At 45.6% G+C, this 17,319-nt stretch overlaps 1 protein-coding gene across 3 annotated transcripts in view; it reads right to left on the reverse strand.

Moving 5' to 3' along the window:
- AATF (apoptosis antagonizing transcription factor) overlaps window positions 1–17,319 on the reverse strand; it is a 72,483-nt gene that overhangs the window by 5,113 nt on the left and 50,051 nt on the right. For 2 of the 3 annotated variants that reach the window (XM_019545639.1, XM_019545638.1), the window contains exon 11: window positions 16,267–16,338. In XM_019545639.1, coding sequence (XP_019401184.1) covers window positions 16,267–16,338 — 72 coding nt within the window. Of the gene's footprint in view, window positions 1–16,262; window positions 16,339–17,319 lie in introns of those variants that run through there. The other variant, XM_019545640.1, reaches the window with a different exon arrangement.

A 17,319-nucleotide genomic window follows, 5' to 3' on the forward strand; every position in this document is an offset into this window, starting at 1 on the left:
CGAAAGGCCGAGGGGCTTGGAGCCTTTTAAAGAAACGCCACCAAATCCACTCCCCCCCAAACACGCATGCACACACACTCCCTGTTTTAAATAGCCAGGGTGACTGATTGTATTGCAGCAAACGACACCCGGAAAGACAAATTCTCCTACCGCCCTGTGGCTTCCTGTAGGCACAGGCAGCCAAGGCGTGTGTCTTGCCAGCTCGAGCCCCCATGCCCTGTTGTACCCAGGTGAAGGGCTTCCAGTGAGGGAGCAACTCTGCTTGCTGAGGCCGGCAGATGCTTCCCCAGTGCCATTCCTTTTTTCCCCAATCCACTTTATAGCTGCAGCTCTAATCCACCTAACTCAGTGACACTAGAAGGGAAGCCTCCCCTATTCTACGCCTCTACCCCCACCTGCTTTAATCAAGAACAATTCCACTTACCCAGCCCAACCCTCAAACATATGGTTACACTGGGCTCAGAAACCATCTCAGGCTCTTTGACATGATCCCACATGAAAGGCGCACCAGAAAATCTCCCAAAGAGAGTCCATCAAACTCAACTACAAGGGGCCAGGCGCCTATCAGACTGCTCCAACTGGCAGCTGGTCCCAACACTAACCCTTGGAGATACTATGTTCACTTTTTTTTGTCTGAACCAAGGGGTCAACACCGAAGACAACAGATGTAAAAATGTTATTCTGTGGCCTGTAACAGTTAACAAGCACAAAGCTTTCCAGCTACCCTATCCTCAGGCAAAATGTATGCCAACAGCATGTGACAAGACACAAACAGCACACACCTCAGGTCCCTTTGTGCCCACGCACAAGCCCCCATTTTTTGAGCACCAGCACAACAGAGCTGTCCGATCCACAGCACTGGTGCAGCCTGCAAAGAGAGTGGGAAGAAGCTACGAGGCTTTAAGAACCAGGGAGGTTTTATACAGTATTATTTCCTTTGAATTTTGGAGGCAGTATTAACCTCTCACTGGGTGTGTCTACATGTGCATTTGCTGTGCAGTAACTTACTGCACAGTAAGCGGCTTTTATACTGCCATCTACACGTGCAGGCATTACAGCGCAGTAAGATTGTGTGTAGGCTGACCTGGGACTAAAGTTATTCTCAAATCAGCCCACACAAACAGGGTCACTGTGCATCTACACATGCCTTACTGCACAGTAACAACTGAGGCTTAAATCGAGATAGTTACTGTGAGATAGTTATGGGTGTGCACTTTTTCAGTTACTGTGCAGTAACGGTGAATGTGTAGATGTGCCTACTGTCTATTTAAATGTAAACATAACCTGCTTGCTGGAGCACCTGAGCTCTCTGGTCATGTAAGAAGTGCATCCTCGTCAAGCCCTGGTGAATTTGGGAAGAAAAGCAGAGAGCTACCAGTACACCTAGCCAAAATGGCGGATGAAGTCTCTGGCAAAGAGGCTCTGAAATCAAGTGCCAATCCCAGGGTTTTCCCATCATCCCTCTGCGTCCCAGGAGGCATGCATGGAGAAGAGGGTGCCCATTATACTGCAAACAGAATCAGATGCCCTTCTGATAGGAAGTGGGCTGTCAACTTGGGGGACCTGACCCTGCTCATGGGGGCCAGGCAAGAGCAGAGCTTACAATCTCACAGACCAGGGGCAAGAGATGGGGAAGGCAACAAATCCCTGGAGGAGGACACAGTGGGATGGCTAAATGCAGGGCCTTAAGAGCCTGGCTTCCATGGTGTCCTTTCAGTGGAAATGATCCCAGACCAACAGCCCTAAATGGCTTTTGCTCTGGCTGAGTGCCATCAGGCCCTGTTACAGAAACAGAGTCGGTAGAGCCCCTTCTCCTCCACCTCCCAAAAACAATATCACATTTAGGAGAGAGAAGGCAGCAGTAACGCCCCTGCTGGGCTGTCATCATCCGCTCACAAGACAGCGGCCACGGGAAGATACGCACACATATGCAGCACATTCAGCGGCACAGCAGGTGTGGACTACCTGAGCATACCTCGCAGTCAGGCAGGAAGAAAAGGCTGATGGCTCACGGGAAGGACATCCCGTCTGGTTGGAATTGCCATCCTCTGGGACTGTCAGCTCTGGGAAGCAAAAAAACACACCTGTGCCCCCCAGAAGCCTGCATGGCAGGCCACGCTCGGCTTTAAAAGCAAAGCAATTTAGCACATGAAGTCACTGCATGCTCTCTCCCTTGCACTTTTCCGCTGCCGTAACAAAGTTTAAGCAGGGAGCGCATGGACTGGACAAACCTTCCAAAACCAAGCCGAGGCACTCAGGGCTTTGGCACAGCAGCAAGCAGGCACCTCCCAAAAGTACCTCAAAAACCAGCGTGAGTGTTTCTCCCCCATGGCTGCAGCTGCCTTTTCCCTCAATGCATCTCTCTCATTGGAAAGCCCTCAGAGGAGCAGGAGAGTTCAGGGATCAGTATTATGGTTGCTCTGAGCTCAGGGACCAAATTAGCAAAAAATGAAAGGCAATTTTTTGAGAAACCAGGTACTAGCATCCTGCTCTGACAACTCACCACTACTGGTGCTGCAGTGGATACAGCACAGAGCAGGGTTATTTCTAACTGGGGAGAGGGTTAGGAGTGAGCAGTGAAGGGAGAAAAAGAGCAACAGAAAAAATGCTTTCACCCAGGAAAACTAGCCAAGCTCTGTCTTCCTTCCTTTCTTCCTTGTTATTGTACAGGCTACCTTTCCCCTGAAGCATCTCCCCTCAGCAGGTTTTAACCACGCAGAGAGTAAAACTCATCAATCCTCCAGGTTTAACCTTGTCTGTGTTTCAATTCACCAGGGTAAGTGTGGATTTTAATACTTTCAGCCCCCTTAAGGCGATGCATAATGAACTCGGATTTGGGTTAAAAAACATATAATTTCTCCCTTGCACCCACATACATTAAAAATCAGATTTGTGCCAGTGAGTTGAAACCCCTCAGCAAACTGCAAGCCAGCTGCCCCCCGCATGAGGAAAAGGTGACTTTAGCACAAAAGGGTGCTGGTATTAGTGCTATGCTGAGGAATAACCTATACCAAGTAATTAATAGTACTTAGACCTGAGGTAGTGAGTTTGGAAGGATACAGGTCGATACAGGGGTCTTCCTTGAATTAAAATTTAACTTACCCTTTATTGCAACCTACAAAAGCAAGTAATGAGCACTAACATTTTTATTTCTTTTAAACTGTCATTTAGGCTGTAGAGGGGATAATTACCTATTTCCACTGTAGTAAGGTTTTATCACCCTTAGTGAGGCATTTTCTAATTTAATATTTTTACTATATTATCATAAAACCTGTTTCTGGAAAAAATGATCATGGACCACACAGCCATTTGCCATAAAACATGTGTGTGTAAGTACCTTGGCTTAATTATTTATGCATTTCTTTGGCATTGACTCAAAAAAAGAAAGCCTTGATTTTACCAACATGCATCCCTCTCTGCTCCAAGCCCTGTGTGCAGTGCGCCAGAGGGCACCCAGCTACTCTGCATCAACTCTGCTCTTTGGTGCATGAATGATTTGGGACAAAGGAGGCACATGTGCATGCAGGGGTGGACAGGGAGGAGAGAGAGGGTCATATCTTACTCTTCACTCAATGTCCCTCTCAACTGAGAAGAAGCCAGAGTTGCATGCAGTCTGTACCACAGATGTGGTGGCTTCACAAACATGACTGGCAGGGAAGGAAACGGCAGGAACAGCCAGCAGTGGACTGGATGCAGACTTTGCACTTACCATCATCCTAGCTCTCTGCACAGACAGGAAAGGAAAAGGAGCAGCAATCCCTGTGCAGGCCAGGAAATCGCACACATCACAGAGTAAACCATTGCTGTGTCATGCAGCATCACCATATCACAGAAACACCTCCTGCACCTTGGAGCCCCTATTGTGCCTATTCTGTAGATGAAGAAAATGGAGGCAGACGCAGGATAAGTAGCATGACCAAGGCCACTGACAAAGTCAGGTCTAGAACCCAGAAGAGTGAGCTTGGCCAGGCTGCCACTATTACATATACACAAATGCGAATGGATTACAGAGTGATTAGGACATGCTGGATCACCCATGCATGCAACTGTGTGCTGGAGATTAAAAATCTAAGTCACTTATTTAAAAATAAACATAACTTTAAAATATGCCTATGACAGACCTGCCCCCACATACCAACAAATCAGCGGAAGACAGAGTTCACCACTCAAAATGCCTAACTTTAACAGAGAGGCAAGGATTTTTGGGGGTGACATCTGTTATTGGACCAACTACATAGCTGGGATCAAGTCAGACAAGCTTTTGAAAACAAGGCGTTCTTCTTCAGGTCCCAAGAGCATTGTTCCCAAAGGCATTCTTCTTGATTCCAACCAGGCAGTTGGTCCAATAAAACATACCACTCCAAAAAAACCCTTGCCTCTTACGTAATTCCTGGATCATCATGGCCACATCACTCTAGCACTATTACACTGTTAGCTACTGTTTTGATTAAGATATGCAAAACCTTTCTGACCAAAGGACAAACGTGCCACCATACATGCACAATGGGCCAGCACAAACCTCAGGTACAAGCATATGCCTCATAAATATGAAAACTCTCATTTAAACATTTTTAAAAAGGAAACCAAAGAAACTGCCATTCACATTTCCTGTCACATTATCCCACTGAAACTGTCATTGAACAAAAAAGGGACACATCATATAATAGCTAATGCTATATTATTTTATATGTTAATAAAATTATAATTATGCTATTACTTTTAAAAAAAATATACATGTGAAATAAAGTAGAGGTAATAATCTGCAGTGAATTCACTGCATAGGTGGAAGCAGCCCCCTGACAAAGGCTAATGGGCTTGTGTGCTGTTTGGTTGGAATATTAATTTTTTTTCTCAGAAGTTGCTTATACATCTGCCTTTATCAAGGAGACATCGGGCAGAGAATGACAAAGGGCCCCACTGAGAAGAGATCTCACGAAGCCCCAACAACCTAGGGTGACCAACAAAATAACAAAGCCATGGAGGGCAACCTACCAAACACACTGCATCTACCACATCAATAGTTTTGAGGGGTGTCCTATAGCTCAGGGGTCCAGCACGTTGACATTTTCTGTGTTGCAGATAACACAGCTAAGAACAAATATACCTGGGCAGGTAACATGGCGCTACCCAGTCATAGGCTTGCTAGAGGGGAAAATGCTTCATGTTTCTTACAGTCATGCGGCTAAACATTTCATGAAAAGACTATTTTGTGTGGTCTGTGCTATTGAGCTTTGGGCGTCTGGGTTCCTTTACTATGCTGGGTCTGTGTTTTGCTTACTATGAAATTGGAAGGTTCATAATTTTACATGGGTAATAAAGGAAAACCTGAAGGATTATTTACTATAAGGTAAAACACTGGGCCCTGCTCTTGCTGGATCAAATGGCGAATGGTAGCAGTGACAGTTAATACAGCAGGGATTCACTGATGGAAAGACAGTGGTTTTCTGAAAGCATTTTGGTCCCTGTTTGTGCAGTTATATTAATCTAGTGGTGCAAAATGGACTGTTTTGTTGTGCTACTTTTCTTGTGAAAATGTCCTTAAATAGGTTTACTTTCCACTCTCTTCCTTTCCCTGTCCACATTGTCCTTCCTCGCTTCTTAATGACAATCTAAATATCTGGAATAGGCCCACGGCAATATAACCAATAATGGTATCTACCCACCTCCTAGTGATATCTTCTCCTAGGGGCAATGAATTTTTAAATGCACAAAAATAGGGGGAAACACAGCAGCCTGAAAAGCATTTACAGCAAGAAGGGCAGCAAGAGAGGCCATGAGGTCAGATGCAACTTGGACAAACCCAAAAGTCACCTACAGCTCCAAGAGTCGCTTAGTCCCCTGAAAAACGTTCTGCCTGTATCTTAAATCACCTTTAGCACACAGTAGTGAGAGTCAGACTATAAGCTTCCTGGTAAGCAGGGTAGATGGCCAGTATGATAAAATAAGTACACATCCTTTTGTTAATTGACTTTAATTAGCTGGTTTTACCCTAAGTCAGCACACACCGTGCTGGAGCTGACTCAGTATCCACAAGCACGCTCTAGGTGCAGACACTCCGCATGCTGATATTTCTGCAGGAGCAAGCTCACGTTTGGCTGACGGCACCTATCGCAATCAGGAGCAGAGAGAGACTTGCTCAATGATCACCCGACCAGGAATAAACGACTTGCGACTTTTAAAAACAAGGAAGTCACGCCAGTGTTGAGCTCACTCTTAGCGGCCAGGCCTCTGCCATCAGCTGCACCTGCCGTTGCCGTTCCCCGATTTCCAAGAGGGCTGGCCACAAGGTGGCACTGCCCGACTCGTTTCCTGGCCACCGCCGTGAGACCCAGGGAGCGCAGAACTCGGGCTATAAATTACCCAGAGAGGCGGCCATCCTCACTGTGCCCAGTGCTTGAAGGAGATTCAGAAAGGTCTGCTTCAATTCCCTCTCTCTCTGTCAGGTCAGGATCGGGTCCTTCAAGCCCGTGCAAATGCTTTTAGCTCCACGGCTTTAAATTATGAAAGGTGACATGTGACCTCTGGCTTGTCTCCTGAGAGGAGGCACAAGATTTATAAATATTTAAGAAAGCCGATTCTTGCCCTAAACAAAGAGGCTCTGTACGTTCTGCGGAGAGCAGATACAGTGAAGGGGCAGGAAGGGGTGAGCGATAAAGACATAATGTTGTTTCTTGAGGTATTTTCCCCTCGAGCCAGATACAGGGTTCAAATAGCCTTTTGGCTTCCCTGACTTGCTTAAATCGGGCATTTCCCCACTTAACTTGCATTTTCACAACAAGTAAGTATTCCCCCACCTGCTCTCAGGATAAAAGGAGGCAGCGAGACAACCTCACTTTGTAGAGACCTGGGTACCACGTGCACATTCACGTTTGCTCAGTGGATCTATCCCAACCATGGGCACCAGTTAAATAAATGCCCACCCATAAAATAAGTGGGAGGCTGGGTGGTATGGATGCCAGTACGATGGTGGGGATGCGGCGAGATGTGGAGGCCTAGAGGACGCTCTGGCATGCTGCCTTCACCAGCTCCCGTTCCTAATTTTCTCGATGAAATTTAATTTACAAAATGTTGCCTGCCTGACCTCTCTCACCCAAAGCACTGTTTGAGTAGATTAGCCACTGTACCGGCACATGCACTCACACACACAATAAATACATAAAGAAAAATAAGGAGGGGGACATCCTTTGTGTACTTTAATATCCTGTGTTCCAAGGATGATTTCCCTCTTTCACAGCTTGACTGTTTTATAACAGATTTGATGCAAGAGAAAACAAATCGTCTCACAAAGGGAAGACGACAAATCATCTCTCAGCTCCTAACCGGTTTTTTCCCCCACCCCGTACAAAGGACATTTCCATAACAGAGGAGTTTGTCTCCTTGCCAGAGATGTCAAATATTAAACATCAGGACGCGATGAGGCCAGCCCACTGGCATTAGCCAGGGTCACGCAGCACGTTTTGCGACTGCTGGCTTCGAAGAAGACACAACTCTTTTGTTCAAAGACTGGGCCTCCTAACAACTATAGTTAAAAGCCATGGGATGCTTAACTGCTTAGACGTGAACCAACTTCTAAGAGCAAATCATAGGTTAAAAAAGAAAAAGAAAAAGGCTGACCAGACAAAACTATACACAAAAGCTGTGGGAAGAACAACGTGGGAGGCCTCGTGCCTCCACGCAAACAGTCAAGATGAACTGCTTGTGATCTGCCTTTTGCTGCTCCAGACGGTTCAAAAGTAGCAAGGTCCAAGGCTATCCCACCACCAGACTCAGGAGCTCGTGGCACAGCTCAACTGTTTCTTCACAACCAGGAGCTTGTCACTTCAGGGCAGCTGGAAGGGCAGTTTGTCACTTCATGCAGCATTCCCCCAAAGCTACTTAAAAGGAGCCTAGACATGTTGAGAGGGGCTTTGCCAAGCAAGCGTCAAGGAAGGGGACTCTACCTAGAAACAGCAGAGTAGGAGTGAGTGGGACTGTGTCCTCCCCTCTTGCCCAAGGTCCAAGTCTGGAAACACACTTTGGTCAAAAGAATTTGGGAGGTAATGGAGTCCAACTAGTGAGTCAGTGAGATTCAGGACATGCAGTGGGCCAAAAACATTTTCCTGCAGGTTACACCCACGTAGAACTGAGCAATTCCACCCGAATCCATCCAGTTCCCCTGGACTCACCCACATGGATCTGGGTCACCAGTCCACGGAGCCATTACTCCTTTTTTTTTTGTCTGTCTATTCCAAGTTCACAAAAAGGTGCCAGAATGACAGCTCTAGAACCGAATTCCACTCCTAATTCGGCTCCTAGCATTTTAATACCGGATAAATGGAGTGTGCTGAGTAACGGCTGGGATATCACAAACTTATTTTGTTAAACACTTATGTAATGGGAGTATACTAATCCTTTAATGCTAGGATTTCCTCGCACGCACCCCCCCCTGCTCGCAGCGAGACACAGTGACAAAGCAACGGCACTAACTTGCGGAGTAAGGCACCACTCGGGAAGAACAGATGCCCCAGTCCAATCCAAGGAAAACCTTCCAAACTACTGCCTCAGCAATAGCCCGTTAATCTCTCTCCCTTTATCCTGCGTCTTAGCAAGCATTGATCCCTGGGTGCTAGAACAGCCTTCTTGCGCTAGACTGTGCAAGTCTGGGCTGGTTTTGTACCAGGGACCAAATGGTTTGTAGATTTTTAAGATGGGAAGGGACCATTTTGATCCAGATTAATAATATGCACAAAACAGGGCATGAGATTTCCTCCCGTGATTCCTGCATCAGTCTCAGGTCTCTAAATTGGTGGGCCTCGATCAGGCTCTTAGCTGGGCAGGTATTCATATCCTAACACACACCGTCATGCTTCACGGCCAGATCTGTAATGTGGCACCAGGGAAGAGTCTGTCGCCAGGTTAACCAAACCCTGCGTCGTTCATGGTTTTAGGCTAGTGTTTCCAAAGGAGCTTAGCAGAAATTAAGTGCCCAAGTGCCACAGAACTGAGTGGCATGTGGGTGCCTAATGCCAGACTTTAGGACACAGTCAGTACCTTCAAGGTCAGTATCTTCAATGGAGCCCAGCACGGGACTGGCAGCAAAACAGACACTAAAAATGAATTCCCAATGTTATTTGCACCCCACTTCCGCCAGCATCCAGGGTGGCTGCTTGCAAAGGCAGTGGGGAACTGCTGTACCCATGCAATCCCCTATCCTCTCTACACAGGTAAGAGTAATACACCCAGCAGCAAGCCGCAGAAGTCCTGAGGTGATCTCCATTCCAAAAATACCACCTCTAAAAGCGAGATTGGGGTTACCTCAGCCTCTACAGTCCCGCAGACAGAAACACATAGCTGATTACATGCATCTGTGGTACAGGTGTATTTGCCGTGACCCCTGTTCTGCACGCCAACCTCCCCAGTGACAGTATACAGGGCAGGGCTGTATCCAAGATAGCTTTTTTCATAATAGGACTAAGCTGATGCCATCCGACTCCACACAGGCTACCACAACATGCTGCACTGGTGCGTTCTGGGAAAATCTGCCCAGCACCCCTTCCTCCTCCTGTGCAGGAGCACATGCATGGAGGAACTGCAAACTGAGCAGCACCTAGAAGATGCATGTGATGATGCACTCCTGCAGAGAGAGATGACTGAAAGGGCATCAACCAATGCAGCTATCCAGGAAGAGGACTAGATGGTAAACCCTGCAATGTGCCAATGAAACCTGGCATAATAACCACAGTGACTAGCAGCGTATTGTTCATGATGTCCTGGGAACCTGACTAGTTCACTACCTGGGGACAAAACCTGCTCAACAGTTGCAATGCCAACGGGACCTCAGACACCAGAAGAGCAAGAGCTGTTCCCAGCAAGGAAGATATTGCCCGTCACATTTGACAATGATGCAGATGTGCTCAGAAAGAGCGACCCCACGTTTCCATGAATATGTTCTGCCCGCCAGTCCACCCTTGAGGCTGATGCAAAGTCCCAATGCTGATGATGAAATGTTCACCACTGTAAATAACCCTCCAAAGCCAACACATGTCCACCCAGCCTCTAGAAGGTTATAAATCCAAGCTCTGCATTTCAGATATTGTGCTTGCGTCTTTTTTGTCCTGCCTGACATTACTGCAGGAAAGCCTCCTTTTTGCCTCCCACTTCTGCGCGTGGTGCCATCTTTAATGATGATGTATGGGTGTCCTTTTCCTCAGCGCTGCTGTGAGGAGGGGGTCGAACACATGACACCACCAGCATGTGTATCAACAAGCGAATTATAAACCGTGTCAATCCAAGTTAATGCAAAGCTGTAATCCTCTTTAACAAGAGATCAAATCAGTGCCATGAGTTATGTTCATTCTGTAATCTGATAAGGAATAGAGTGAGCCTCTAATAAAAGAGTAATGAGAGCCCTTAATGATACTGTTAAAAGGTAGCGCTAGTTAAAATATTGCTCTTGTTCCAACTGATTAGATCACTGGTGCATATTTGTGCAGTCTTGTTTTACCTGTGAGAATAACCAGTGTCATCTTGGGAGATAAGGAGGTTTGGACAAAATATCTGACTCTTTAAGCAGCTCCTCCATGTCAGTTTTCAACTTTCCAACAGTGATGTACTAATGTTGCTGAGACTTAGAAGCAAGCAGGATCAGGGCCCAAATAAATAGCTCTGCCTGTAATCACCCCTGAGAAACACATTCTCATAACAGAAAGCAACTGAGCAGGAGACCTGGACTCAATCGCCAAAAGTCAGGTTTCTGTGTGACCTTGGGGAAGGTCACCAATTTTAGGTGCCTCAAAGCCTTTGAGAACCTGGCCTTTATTCTCTGTGCTTCATTTTTCCATCTTATTCAGATATTATAGTACTGTCTTTACTTTGTAAGTGAGTGTCAGAATGACTGCAGTGAAGATTGTGAGGAGCTCAGATGCTAGCTGAAGTAGGTCTCATAAAAACTTTAGGTTACAGACATGCAAATGGGACATCCTTAGAAAACCCCAGCTGCCCCAGGAAAAAGCAAGCTGTGTCCACAAGCCCTTGAACCAAGGTAAACCTATGTTAACCCCAGTTCCAATCTACGGTCCTTTCTTCCTAGGACAATCATTTGTCTGGGTTGCATTTACTTCTCAGCTTTTGCCTCAAGGTCCTTCATCTCAGGACTAATCCATTAGTGTGGTCAAGGCTTCTTAGATAGCTTGAAAATCCCAGCCTGAGCAGGTCATAAATAGATTTAAACCCTCCCTTGAGACACACAACCTGCACCTTTGAGATCCATAAAAATCACCTTTCAATGTGCATCTTAAAATAATAATGGCGAGGGGTTAAAGTATGGAAGGTCGGAGGCCACGCTACCGTCCTGCACATTACAACATAATATCTGAATGCAAGGTCAAACAGTCACGCCCATGTTTAGGGTGCAGAAAGAAGTGGGCAGCTCAAGATTAACTGCCTGCCCAAATTCTAGTATTCCAGGCAGTGGCGACGAGGAGGAGGAGGATGTTGACAAACGCTGTGTTATATTTGAACATTTATTTTCTCAGATGCAAAACGATTTACCACTTCTGCTCCACAACAGCCATGACAGACAAGGCTGTTTGTCTCCAAACTGGTTTCCCCTTTTGTTTGCCAAATCTGCTGAGTACCAAGCAGCAAACATGGGAGGGCAGATTCTCATAGGTGCTAGCACCGTTGTGCTTCTCTCTAGATGTATAAACAGCGCCATGCCCATAGCATCTAAGTACCTCATAATCTTCAGTGTATTTTCTTTACTCCTGATGAGGAAGGGAAATGCTATTGTCCTCACGCTACAGCTGGGGAACTATGACACAGACAGGGAGTATGTGGCAGAGCAAAGAATTCAGCCCTGACCTAGAGCCATACCCCCCCGGGACTATCCTTCCTCTTACCACTGAAGTTATTTAGATGGGAAATATATCCTAAGAAATTAATAAAGGCCTACCAGGCACCAAGATGCTCTGGTGATTTATGCTTCCACAACACCTGAGGCAAACGGAGAGATGAAACACTGCATAAACTGCCAAAATACTGGATACCCACTTCTCATACTCATGCCTAGGGACACAGCACTTCAGAGGGACTCTGGCAGAGCAGCATGGAACATGAGATTTTGGCTGGTCAATGCAATGTACCTCATTCCACAAATCAGAGGAAAACTGAAGACCTGAACAATCACTGAACCCAACTGGGCTGTAGCTAACATGCCTTGCAGCACATTCAAGAGTCCACCCAACTAGTACCCAATCCAGCACACACTTCAAGCCAATGGGTAGTTTCCATTGATTGCAAAGGGTGTGGAAGTGGGACTTTACTGGATAGTCAATGTGATGATCATAAGGCACAACATCTCAAGGTATTCATCCTGGAGGAGGAAACCGAATGCCCAGTGTAGGGCAATTAATATCTGCTGCCTTGTCCTACTAGATATTAGGACAGTTTAGGTGTCATTTAGATGACACCTCCCTACCACCAGCCTGGGTTCACACAGAATCGCCCTTCCAGATCCTATGTGCCAGCTCCCAACCAATAACCCCAAAACCTTTCAGCACTCACCATCTTTTCCCACTCCCCTGTTAATCCCTCACCATTTTTATATGCATCTATCTACAGGCATTTTCCAGGTATTTACACCACGGAATCAACCAGTGCAGGTACTGGCAGGGAGATTTGGTATATAGTGATTTTCCTTGCTGATGTTATCCTCGGTATTGCCAGGCCTCCTCTACCCTTTTACAATTAAATTTCTTCTGCAGGTTTAAAAACATGTTACTGTCTTAAAACTTTTCACACTATAATACATAGTGCTCCACTGCGTAGAATTTTATTTATTTTGGGGTCACGCTTCTAAGTGCCTGAGCAAAAAAGCTCAGTGCATGATCACATCACTGTGAAATGTGTATTTGCATTTTCAATCTAGTAATTCACACTTGCAAACAATAAAATTACCTTCTACTGCCACAAAGGAAAGCTGTTATCATTACTGTCTCGTGTTCATGCATATAGGGTTGTTGTTGTTGTTGTTGTTTTAAAATTCACCCAGCTTAAATTGGATGCTGCATTGCTCGTTCTGCCCTCAAAATCTTATCCAATGTTGCTGTGCAGTGTAAAAGATCCACGGTGTCCACCCAAGACAGGGATACATTTTAAAATGAGGACGCAACATGGTTCCTATTCACATAATGGACAAAATTTTTCAAAAGTGACTAGTTCCATGATATATCATCCTCAATTTTTAGGGACCAAAACTTGACATCCATTAACAGGTCCTGAATTTCAGACAGCAGGTGTCCAGATATTTTAAATGTCCTTCATGTCTAAATTAGACTACAAATAAATCAAAATTATGGGAAGGAAGAAAATAAGACGTGATTGCCTCCATATATTTGTGGAAGTGAATGTATGCTCTTTTTTATATTCAGCCCTGGGCACAAATAAAAGCTGTATAGATGCTACATCTGAACTAGAAAGAAGAAGAGTGGTTTTATGTTTGTACCTTGCATTCTCTGTTGGCATTCCTGGTAGTATACACATGCAATTATGTATAAAGACTTGCCTACACACAGAAAAGTTAGTGAAGAGTATGCCAAGGCACGAATTTAAAACACAACAGATAGTCCACACTAACTCCTTGTGCAGACACTTATTTTGCACTGAGAAAGTCTCAATTTAACTCAGTCTCTAAAATAGCTACTGTGCTATTGACCTGACAAGCCAGTAGCAGAGCTGGGAACAAAAACCAGGTCTCCCAAGTCCCACCCAATCCACAAGTCTACCCTGGGTACATTTAGGGCATACAGTCCTGATAGTATGCTGTGCACTATAGGAATGACCTAGCTAGCATCTTGTGGCACTTCTATTGGCCAACCACACTGACTACTGGCTGAGATAACCCGCAGCCAAGCTGATGCAATAGTTTTCTATGACCAAGAGCCAGTGCTGGAAGTTGAGTAGCAAATGCCATAAAAAAGTACAGCAGGCCCCAAAGTGGGTAATAAACTTAACAAAAGGGGTAACCCCACCCATAAAGCAGCAAGCAGCAGCTGCCCACATGCCTGCCACAGAAGGCACCTGTCAAACATGTAAGCAATGTAATAATCCACCCTGCATGGTGAAACCGCCCCAGGAGATGCTTTCAGTAAGTCCCATGTCAAACACTGTCTCCCTTCCCACAATGATCATTATGTCGACACACCAGAGCGCAGAGAGCATCCCAGTAGCTGTAATAGTTTCTGAAGTCAGCAACACCCCCTACCGCTTATTGTGGAGGGAAGGTATATCTTTGAGAAGCACAGGGCAGGAAGATGGGGCAGCAAAATTCAAAAACAGCAGCAATTCACACAGTCCACTGCAGTTCTTAGCCAGGTGAGGATTTCTGTGCAACTTCTGGAGTGAACATAACTGCTATGGTCTGAGGATCAAGAGGCTGTGTCACCCCAGTGGGCGCGAATGCGGGAAGGCCATTCCTGGGCTCCTCTGACCAGCAGCTTTATTTTTACACACACACAAGTATTAAGGTTGAAGTGGCTCTTCCAGCATGAATGGGGTGCGTGCGTGGACATGTGAGATCTGTAGGAGAACGTACAACCTACTGCACCGGCAAAATGAAAGACACACCAACCTCATTTAAAATTCCCGGTGCATAAGTCACAGCCAGTCAACTGGAGTTAATACCAGTGTACTGAAGTGCTAGAATCCTGCCTATAATTATGCATGTGGTAGGTACCAGTTCTTATTCTTCCCCATGCTACCTGCTGATTACAACAAAATTAATAAACAAAGATGCCGCGAGTGAGAAGCATTCAGAAAGGGTTTCTTTAAACAGAAAAGACTATTTTAAAAAGATATATATGGCAGGTGGTGGAAAAAAGCAGCAGCCCCGGTTCTAAGGAATGAGGCCTCTTTAGGCATATATGCGGACTGGGGAATTGGAAAGCCCACCTGTGCCCCTTGTACTACGGATGCCAATTACCATGAGCAAAACAATAAATGGCCTGGCGCTCAGCTATGACTGCTATACCCCACTTTCATGCTTCAACCTCAAGGGTGATGTATGCAGGAGACAGGAGCAGGACGTACTCACTCAGCAAACCCAACGAAGCCTGACCGCATGCAAAAAGCACTGCATGATGCATTGTTCAGGCCGGAGTTTTGGAGGGTAAAGGAAGGAGCAGAGGCACAAAGTTTTAGCACTCAGTGATCACATAACGGCAATCACTGTTCCCAGTCAGTCCAGTGGATGAATGCTATTCCACACGTTCCTCCGCCGGGAACCCCGTTATCCCAAGCTGAGCTATGTCTCCCAACATGCACCATTTGCCCAGAAGATGCCTGCCTGTTTATCCAAACCACTGGACCCCTTATTCAGATAAAAAGTGTCTTAACACGTTACAAAACAGAGCTATGCTCAGTTTCTCTACCAGCTGCCATGGAGCAGCCTTTTCCAGGTCACTGTTGGTATTTATTGGCACCTCTTCACATTTCTGAATCCTTGGCTATTGCTCCTACAACTCAGTCCAAAAGGAGACAGACAAGGACCAGCACATGTTCTACTGCCACTTTCCAAACAGATAAAGGTACAACCGGCCACCCTCTCGTCGTTAAGATTAAATGCACACCCTCCAGTCCTGGGAAAGAGTGGCTCTCAAATACTGTAGGGCATCCAATGGAGAATTAAACCAACTAGCTCCCACAAAGAAGCTCCACATCGGGTAAATTCTGCCAAAATATGAATTTTATAAAATTACTGAAGAAATAATTCTGCTACTCAGGCTTACACTGAGAGTCATATTTTCATTACAAATTAACTTCTTAGGGCTCTGGGAGTCTTACATAGATGTCTTCTTCCATTATTCAAATACAAAAACCCCCCAAATATAGGTATCAATTAGACCTTTTATGTGAATTTTCTTCTCTTCGTCATTTTCTTGTCTCTTCGTAATAGCCTTGCATCACAGCCAATGAACACTCTCAACTTGGTTTCTCATTTGCATACCCATCCTCCCAAATTAAAAGATTTCAAAATTTGAGGGATTTAAGGCAGGCATAGGAGAGTCAGCATCAAGATTTATGGAAATTCCTTTTTTGGCATTACAGTAATTACAGGAGTGAAAGCTCAGCTAGATTGCCTGGACAGATGCGACCAAGACACCCAGGCTATGATGCCAATGACAAATGGGTAACTGATAAGAAGAAATGGAGAGGACGACAGACTGAAGAACAGGTCAATATCATGCTGTCATGAAGCCATTTGAGAAACTTAATTAATCTATTACTCACCTGGCATCATCATTCATTGTGCAGTGGTCAATAGGTGCCATGAAGCTCACCAGCTTGCTATGGACATGATACCTGAATAAGGCAGGAAACAGACATCACATCAGCACTTATCAATGGAGGGAAACATCACTAGCTGGATGGAAACATCCTAGTGCCCCAAATGTAGAACGCTGGCTTTATTGGTGGCTAGTGGCTGATCACTCGATAGTCATGGTAGGTGACTGTTACTTCTCTCCCAAAATAAGGGGTGGGGGGAAATCAGGTGATTAAGTGTTCTGAACAGTGGACAGGTTGCAACACTTCACTTTCTCACAAGCAGAACAGAAACGCTCCAGCATCATTGAGCCACAAGCTAGCATGCACGTGATCACAGCAGAGAACTTTGGAGGAGGACAGCAAAGGCGCAAAGGCACACAGAGGTGAAGTAATACAGCCAAGGTCACAGTGGCTGATCCTATCCAGGTCCCTATTTACTAAGCCGTGTGCCACCAAGAGATCCAATGCCTCTCAGAGAGCCAACTTTACTCTCTCCACTTGGTCTGTAACTTACAGAAAGACCCCAGGTACCTCCTGTTCAAAATCTCTGAATAGGCAACTGATTTTAAATGCTAGTCATTATATATAGAAAACTCCAAGCCAACAGCTTTCTACCTATATTGCTCTGCCAACTACCCAAGTTTGAAATGGTTTGTTGGAGTCATTGCTATTCTCAGAGCTTGAAGAATGGCAGGCAGAAAGATTCAGAAGCATTTGGACAGATTCAGTCACTTTTTTACTCTGCCACCTTTGCACTCTTTTGTTCACAAACATTCCCAAGGTCAGGATTAACTTCACACGGATACTACCAACTGAGTGCCTCTTCAGAAAGGTAATCACCTTAACCCTTAAACAGGGACCTTGGTGCCCAAACCAAGGCTTTGTCATTCCTAAAGGAAGAAGCTGTCCTGTTATATAACGCTGCAGGCAGACTAACTTCAGGCCAATCACAGAGCATACATGATACCAGGTAACTTAGGGCAGATACCAACCTACAAACGACGAGTCAAGGCAAAA

The sequence above is a fragment of the Crocodylus porosus genome, unplaced genomic scaffold, assembly GCF_001723895.1.
Source record: "Crocodylus porosus isolate Cpor-Errol unplaced genomic scaffold, CroPor_comp1, whole genome shotgun sequence".
Classification (NCBI taxonomy): Eukaryota; Metazoa; Chordata; order Crocodylia; family Crocodylidae; genus Crocodylus; species Crocodylus porosus.